This window comes from Gekko japonicus, unplaced genomic scaffold (genome assembly GCF_001447785.1).
Source record: "Gekko japonicus isolate JY-2015 unplaced genomic scaffold, Gekko_japonicus_V1.1 scaffold4928, whole genome shotgun sequence".
Lineage (NCBI taxonomy): Eukaryota > Metazoa > Chordata > Lepidosauria > Squamata > Gekkonidae > Gekko > Gekko japonicus.
In genome coordinates, this window is record NW_015173288.1 from 11397 (window position 1) to 20175 (window position 8779).

The 8779-nt window shown below is 46.3% G+C and overlaps 1 protein-coding gene across 1 annotated transcript in view; it reads right to left on the reverse strand.

Annotated features, from left to right (window-relative positions):
* TAF6L (TATA-box binding protein associated factor 6 like) overlaps nt 1-8779 on the reverse strand; it is a 21875-nt gene that overhangs the window by 8957 nt on the left and 4139 nt on the right. The window contains exons 3-6 of the mRNA XM_015422841.1: nt 5821-5907; nt 4154-4304; nt 1854-1904; nt 898-992 (exon numbers count right to left, since the gene is read on the reverse strand). Of these exons, the coding sequence (XP_015278327.1) occupies nt 898-992; nt 1854-1904; nt 4154-4304; nt 5821-5907 (384 nt within the window). The remainder of the gene's footprint in view (nt 1-897; nt 993-1853; nt 1905-4153; nt 4305-5820; nt 5908-8779) is intronic.

An 8779-nucleotide genomic window follows, 5' to 3' on the forward strand; every position in this document is an offset into this window, starting at 1 on the left:
GAGGCTCAGGGTGGGTTAACGTGCTCCTACAGCATAAGACATCCAACAGACAAGGGAAGAGTACAGAATTAAAAGACAAAGCAAACAACAAACTGCTGTATTACGTAACAGGATTACATACATACATACATACACAATAGTACAATGTAGTACATGGAAATACAAAGTTAGCAGACAATGCAGTAAAAGCAGTATGATACCTGGAATAATCATTGCAGTGGGTTACAGCCCAATTCCATTATAAAGGCGCCCTCCTGGAATGTTCCATTCTGGTACAGTTCTAACCTCTTACAGCAGCAGACTCTAATCTGGAGAACCGGGTTTGATTCCCCACTCTTCCACATGCAGCCAGCTGGGTGACCTTGGGTCAGCCGTAAGTTCTTTTAGAGTTGTTCTCTCACGAGCAGTTCTCGAAAGAGCTCTCTCAGCCCCACCTACCTCACAGGGTGTCTGTTATGGGGAGGGGAAGGGAAAGGAGATTGTAAATTGCTCTGAGACTCCAAGTGAAGGGTGGGGTATAATTCAACTCTTCTTCTCCTTCTTCTGCCACGGACTTCAATAGACTGAGAAGAGTGTAACTCTGTTTAGGGCTGCACTAAGAGTCTCAAACACAGATTGTTTGAGAAAGGCGAACGCAGGCCCATCAGCCTCACTGTGAGGTCTGTCAGGAACTTGAGAACCGCTGCCAAAGTTTTTCACAGCCTCAAGAAGCAAGGAGCCCTCAGGAGCTGCCTGACCTGGATTCCAAGCAACGTGCAGCCTTTCCAGTCAGGAGTTCCTCACAGCTGTGAAACTGTCAGCACCTTCCCGCCCTTTCCTTCCGGCCCCACAATGCAGTTTCATAATTCAGCCCCTCAACATCAGCTGTGCCCCATTCAGAAACCTTCCCCTACCCACCTTCATCAGGTGGGGGTCATCCCCTAGCACAGCCCGGGTCATGTGCTGGTAATACTTCTGCAGGTCATCTGTCAATGCCGAGACAGCACTAGGCACTGGAAGAAAGAAGAGAAGGTGCGGTTTGTAGATGTTTTGGAGGAGGGGCTTAAAGAGGAAGAGCCTCAAAGGGTAAGAGATGGACAAGTGTTGACCTTTCTACCCCTTGATCTTATAAGATGATTTTATTTTTCCTCTAGTATGTGTGCGTGTGCTGTCGAGTCCGAACGGACTCATGGTGGCCCCAGGACCATGGGGGTCTCAAGGCAAGGGAGAATCAGAGGTGGTTTGCCATTGCCTTCCTCCACACAGCAACCCTCATTTTCCTTGGTGGTCTCCCATCCAAGTACTAACCAGGGCCGACCCGGCTTAGCTTCCAAGCCCTGACAAGATTAGACTATGCTGGGCTATGGAGTGGTCCCACTTTTTTTCCTGCCCTTCCTCCAAGGTGCTCAGGACAGTATTCTTCATGCCACCATTTTACCCGCAAACCAATCCTGTGAGGTAGGTTTGACTGAGAGAAAAAGAGAGAGAGCACAACTGGCCCAAGGTCACCCAGCAAGCTCCACAGCATGGTGAGAATTTAAACCTGGATCTAACCAATCCCAGTTTGATACTCTAACCGCTGTACTGGGTTTACTTACAGAGAATGGCACTGTGGGATTACTGGGAGGAGTCTGCTGCTAGGAGGCAGCAGCTGGAGCCCACCCTTTACAGGTAGGCCCTGCCTCCTCCTGGAGCTCTGAGTTCTCCCACAGTACAGGCAATACCCTTCGCTAAATTGCAACGGAGGAGCTCCGGAATTTTCAGGTACAGGGTCCCACTTCTGCATCACACAGCTGTGGGCCCCAGTCTACAAATGGCCCATCCTTGTGCTTGTGGATGCACCACTCACGCAGTGGAGTTGCACAGGCTCTTACCAGATCCTTGAGGTTCCAGGTTCCCTTTTCCATCCAGGTAAGAAACATGAACTATAAACAGAGAAACAAGAAGTCAACAATCAAGATCATCAACCGGTCCATTCTTGGATTCCCCACATCACACCTACAGCCTACAAGATTCATTGTATCGCCTGCAGAGATCTATACCTATACCAATTAAAACAGGATCTCTTACGAGCAGGGAAATGTTTCTTTTTCAACCTAATGGAGGTGTGGTGGGTTTTTTCCACCCTCCTTCAAAGACAAACTTTTGCTGAAAAGGGAATGAGGTTTTTTTGTTTTTAAACTGAACTTCATTTCAGCTTCAAAACATAAGAACAGCCTTGCTGGGTAATGCCAAAGGTCCATGTGACATGGCATCCTGTTTATAGCTGCAGCCAGCCAGATGTTTCCAGGAATCCCATGTGCAGGGCGGGAAGCCAACAGTTCTATTCGGTTGTTTGACTCACCACAATTGGTCCACTGAGGTATATGACCTCTGAACATGGAGGCTTGTGTTTGATACTGTGGCTTTTAATTGTAATTCACCTTAGAAATATTCTAAAGAAAGTTTAATAATAGATATACTTATAATGTACGTATTCACTGCCCTGAGCCTGGTCCGTCCAGGAGAGGGCAGTATAAAAATCAAATTTAAATAAATAAATAAATAGCCACTGACAGATCTCCTCCATAAATGTGCTGAATCCTCTTTCAAAGCCATCTAAGCCAGTAGCTTTTTGTGGAAATTAATTCTGCAAAATAATCCTGTGTTCACAGAGGGGGTCCATCGGTGGTTAATTAGCTCTGACAGGTAAGTGGGAGCCTCCATGTTCAGAGGCAGTATACCTCAGCTGAGCAACAAATAAGAAAGAATTTACTTAGGTCAGGGTTATCTATATTGCGAAGTGCCAAGAGATCTGGAAGTGGTGATGATGAAGCCTCTGGCAGTGATTGTCCAATTCTCCTTTCTATCACAGTAGGAAAGACAGCGAGGAGTTTCTCTGGCTTCCCTTAGCCAAGCTACTCCAGTCTTAAAGGAGCTGGGGGATATCTGAGGTGTGGAGAAATGCAGCGGGCCTTTAGGAAAGGAAGAAGCAACCAGAGAGGGAAGAAGCGGACCAAGATAAGCGGCTGTGGCAGAGCTTTAGATGCAGAAGGTTCCAGATTCAACCTCTGCTTAAAAAGATCTCACATGCTGCAAAATACTTCCTCTTCTCCTGCCTGAAGCCCTAGAGAGCTGCTGCCTGTCAGTCCAGGGTCAGCTGGACCAGGAGTCTGATTTGGAGTGAAGCAACTGGAGATCGGTGGAAGAGAGGATGCCTTATAGGCAGAAGAGCTCAGTTTCAATCCCTGGCATCCTCATTTAAAGGATCTCCAATTGTAACAATTTTGGGAAAGGCCTGCCGCCCACCTGGAGTAAAATCAAACTGAGCTCAATGGATCAGTGGTCTGAGTCAGAATTAGACAACACCACGTACTCCTGAGGAGAGGCCATAACTTTGCATGCAGAAGAGGACAGATTCCGTCCCTGGGATGTCTCTTAGAAGATCTTGGGCAGTAGGTGTGTCTGCATGCAACACTGTAGAGTCAAAGGAGAGGGCTTTCTGCAGAACTAACAGCCATGCACACAGAAGGCTCCAGTTGCAAAGCCTTAATGCAATCTCAGGTTCAAGGATTTAAGTTTGCAGGATTAGGAAAGCCAGTCTCTCTCAGTATAAGAATGACTCATTATCTCCATAAGGAAAGCATGACTGTTTCACACATGCAAGTCACTGCTTAGCGTTACAAGGCATACAAAACAATGATGACTGTGGGTGTGAGAACTGGGTTTCCTTCCCCAGCTTAAGCCTACCTCCCCACTCCCAAACAGTACATCTGACACAGGCCCTGCCCAGTGAACGACCCACAATAGCCTGTCTTGTCCTGTGTTACAGATCAAATCGTTTTTGATCTTTTAATACTCTATGGAAATACTGATTCAATCAAATAAATGTTTGTTCCTCCTCTGCCACCACTACCCCCTTTAAAAGAATGAATGAAATCCACTTTTTAAATGTTCAAAATATCACTTTGGCAGGGGAAACTGGTTAGTGAGCATCACAGGTCATGAGCATCAGAGCTCTGCATAGCTGCTTCTACTGCAAAAGATAGGAACACTTTAATGTAAGGGGAAACCATTTTGCAGCTTACTGAAATACAGCGAGAATGCTCGTGCAGCAGGCTCAAGAATAAAATAACGTACATCGGGACACACAATGTGTTTGTACAACCTGGGCCACTTCCCACGAGAAACATACCCCTCACGGCTGTCTCGGCACAGCCCTGGGGGATGCTGGTTTCCAGAGCCAGCTCCACCAAGTTCACTTCGCGATCCTCCTGGAAATAAAGTTCTCCTTCCTTAAGGGTACGGAAAGGGAGGGCCTCCTGAGAGCCGTAGCCGCACACTGCCTGCAATGACAAGACACCATCAGCCCCTCACGACTGCTCACACTGACAAGCTGCGGACTATTGGCATTCTAACAGGACCGCCAACGGATATAAAGAGGGTTTATTATCTGCCTTTCGACTAATCCATTGACTTCAATTCAGAATGAAAAGAATAACCTACTGGTTAGATTAATCAATTTAAGAGGTTTTGAACAACAACAAAAACAGCAGATATCCAAATTAAACAGCCCTCAGATCTCCTTGTAGAACAAAATGTGTTGTCTTTGAAAGAGGCATTCCCTCTGGTCTCTCACCCAGCAGTGAAGGACTCTTCTAAAACGTCACTTCCTAGGATGTGTGCCTAGCTCAGCCAGGCAGCACAGGGTAGAGAGCTGGACTGGGATCTCGGAGACCCAGGTTCAGATCCTCCCACTGCCAATGAAGCTGGCTGGAGGACCTTGGAGCAGTCACACACTCTCAAAATAGCCAACTTCTCAAGGTTGTCATGAGGATAAGATGTAAAAGGGGTGACTGTTGTGAGCCACCTTGGGGCCCCACTAAGGGAAGAAAAGTGGAGAAAGAAAGAAAGAAAGAAAGAAAGAAAGAAAGAAAGAAAGAAAGAAAGAAAGATCCCCCCCTCCCTCCCCAAAAATTCCCACCAGCTGCTTTTTTTCTGCTGCCAGCACTGAAAGGAGCAATGGTTTACTTACCTTAGCAACAAAACCATTTCTTTGAGACATATTAAGGCTCCAGCACTCCACTGACAGTACCATCCTATGAAAAGTTCCTGCAGTCTCAGCCCACTGATTTCCAGGGGATTCAGGACTGAAATGACTCTGCACAAGATTGCCTTCTCATCCCTCAATTTATTCTTCAGAAGTATCTGGGATCGAAGGCTGCCTTGGCAATTCTATAGCCAGAAAGTCAGAGCTGTTCTCTCAAGGACAGTTTTGGAAAGAGCTCTCTCAGCCCCACCTACCTCACAGGCAATGCTCCCTCTAAGGTGTGGAGTCTTGTGAGCAGTGAGCTACTGGAATTAAATTTGTGAGTGAGCGATTTGACTACTGCATAAATTAGTTTGCTCTGGAGCCATCCTTCCTGAGCTAAGACAAAAATGTGTGAGCCGGAGGCTAAAAAACTGAGAGCTATCTCACACTAACTCAGCTTAGAGGGAACATTGCTCACAGGGTGTCTGTTGTGGGGAGGGGAAGGGAAAGGAGTTTGTAAGCCGCTCTGAGACTCCTTTGGGTGGTGAAGGTAGCGGGGTATAAATCCAATCTCCTCTCCTTCTCCTCCTCTTAATTCCACAGAAATAAGCATCATGCACAGCAGCTACATGGATAAGAACACAAGAACATAAGAAGAGCCCTGCTAGATTAGACCAGTAGTCCATCTAGTCCAAAGAGGAATCATTAAGCTATTTATTTGTTTAAAAAAATATGCTGCCTCTCCAGGGAAACTGCCTGAGGAGGCTTGCAAAAGAAAACAGAAGGAAAACATCACATTAAAATCGATCAGTTAAAGTTTTCAGCCCCACCTCCACGTTGCTCCAGCGCAGCGCTCGGTTAAAGTCTTCCACCGTCAGCTTCCGGCGTTTGGTGTGCTTCATGAACTGGGAACTGTTCTAAGGGCAAGAGAAGAGGCAATCTCCTTTTTAAACATAACAATAAAACCTAAACAGGCAAAACACAAAACCATAAAATCTCAACCATAAAAATCAGTGAAGGCTCAAAAAAGAACCAAAATTACAAAAAAGGTTTCCACCGGGCGCCTCCAACTCAGCAATGTAGACTGCCGTGCAAATGGGTCTGCAGAGGAATTTTCCCGAAGGAGATACCGCAGCAGAGACGACCTCCATTTCTGGAAAGAACCCACATAATCTCCAAAGGTAAATAGGGCCTCTAATCTTAAACAGTAGGGGGGCTCTTATAAGGGATAGCCACCATTAAGCCTTTATGTTGTTTGGGTTTATCACTCTCCTTAGGCAGGCACCTGGCCTGTGGCTTTTGGTTGTGAACAGAACCGGTCCTTGGGAGTTTCCCTAAGTTGTTTCAACCTACCAGTGCCGATTAGCAAAGTGTGTCCTGATTGGCTAATGAGGTAATGGGCTGAGGCAAGGATGTTTGAAAACATGCCTCACTCAGAGATCAGGAGGCCAGCTATTCTATCAACAGGTGAGAAGAGACTATGTCTTCTATCCTCCCCCCCCCCCAAAAAAAAACATAGACTGTCTTGCATGGGATGGACTTTCTCTCTCAAGCCTGCAAGCAAGAACCATGTGATGGACCTGCATCTGACAACCTAGCCAGCAAGCTTTGAATGTATAGTAAGATGGCTTTTAACCAGATGTAGTTCAGTATTATTCTTTATTTGGCATTACTTGTGCCAGTTTGGTGTAGTGGTTAAGTGTGCGAACTCTAATCTGGGAGAACCAGGTTTGATTCCCCACTCCTCCACTTGCACCTGCTGATGTGACCTTGGGTCAGTCACAAGCTGTGGCACAGCTGTCCTTGAAAAAGAGCAGTTTGTGTCAGAGTTCTCTCAGCCCCACCCACCTCACAGGGTGTCTGTTGTGGGGAGGGGAAGGGAAAGGAGTTTGTAAGCCGCTCTGAGACTCCAAGTGAAGGGCGGGGTATAAATCCAATCTCTTCTTCTTCTTCTCTTCTTAAGAATGGCTCCTACCCAGCATATACTCTTTGTAACTTGAATAGCTTACTAAAACTGGAATATTTTGCTACCTTCTAGTGTCTGGAGTTACTTACTGACTACGTGCAGCAGGTAACCTCAGAGGAGAACCTGGGAAGCTGAAAGCCTGTGGTAAAAGGCCTAGAACCCTTGAGGCTCCCAGCTGGCCGTGGTTTCAGCACCTGGGAGCAGGAGTAGGGCTCTCTAGGACTACACAGCTCTGTATGGGAAACAGCCAGTCCTTCAACTACCCGAGTCCCACATCTTTAAAAACAGGATTCTTAGTAGTCACTTTAAACAAAATGATAGTGAACGAAGCTCTTTAAGTACAGCAAAGATCTGCCTCTTTCTTGTTTCACCAGCCCCTCATCTTGCCGCTACGCTCCAAAGAAGTCTTCACAAGTTGTCCCATATAGAGCATCTCAGGAAAGTTTACAACCACATCACAGTCTGGGCACTTCAAGTTCTCAGACAGTTCTGAGGACTGGCTACCTGTGATCCTTCGAACTACAGAGAGCAGGAACTGAACCCGTTACGATCTGCATGCAACAGAAGTACCTTACTACCGAGCCAATGATCATAGGAAGCTGCCTTATGGTGAGGCAGTTATTGCTCTGCCTGGTCCATTACTCCCTACCCTGACTGGCAGCAGATCTCCAAGGTCTCCAGTGGGATATTTCCTAGATCCTACCCAAGGTCCCTTATTGTGGATACTTTTGAACTGGCGGTGCGAGGAACTGAGCCTAAGATCTTCTGCATGCCAAGCAAGCATGCTGCTGTTGAACAACAGTCCCCCGTACTCCACAGCAGCCAACCTGCTATAGGGGGGAAAGCCATGGGGTTCACCAAAATCCCAGGCCTGTATCTGTAGCCCTCTCCAAAATGCAGCATTCTTGCCACAAGGAATGCCACTTCCTCAACATCTGCGCTGCCTTCCTGATGTCTTCCAGCCACAATTGCTCCTGGAGGTTTTTAAGCTCCATAACCCAGAACAGCCTGGGCCCCACTCGTCCTTCTCCCTCCCCCTGTCTCTCTAGAGTTACTTGATCAGACAAGCTGTGTGCCTTCAGTCATTCCAGGAGTCAAGCTGGACAATGAGAACACTTAGACAATGATGCTTTTGGGAGAGAAAGCAACAGTTCTTATAGGGAATCTAGGGCTCATCCAACCCAATAAATGTGCAAAAGAACTGTTAAGAACTGTTAGTAGCTTCATGACCAATATTTATTTGCTTATATTTTCAGAATGCCTTTTCTGCTTGCCAGCAGACAACCTTTCTAGGGGAAAATACTAGTCATACAGCTGCTGAAAGCCCAGCCAAATTAATTATTTTCATTGTTTTATTTTGTCTCTTGCTTTTGGCAATGACTTTGTTTTTAAGTATGTTTTATTTACCCAAAGTGGCTTACATCATTCTCAGCTCCTCTATTTTATCCTCACAACAGCCCTCTGAGGTAGGCTGGGCTAAGAGGGTGTGACTGGCCCCAGGTCCCCCAGCCAGCTTCCTTGGCAGAGTGGGATTTCGATCCTGGAGTTTCCCACATCCTAGTCTCACACTCTAACTATGTGTTTTAGTGTTACTGATAGTTTAATTTTGTAAATTTTTTGTCGAAAAGACAAAATTTCCCAGATTTGAGGCTAAGTTCTTGGGAATGAAACAGGTTAAGAGGCAAAGGGTGTTCTGTTGGGGATAGAGATGTAAAATTTCCGGAAATTTTGAAGCTCGGGAAAAACCCCGGGTTTTTTCCAGTTTTTTTCGGGGGGAAACTGACATTTTTGGAAAAATTGAAAAAAATGCTACATTAGCACTT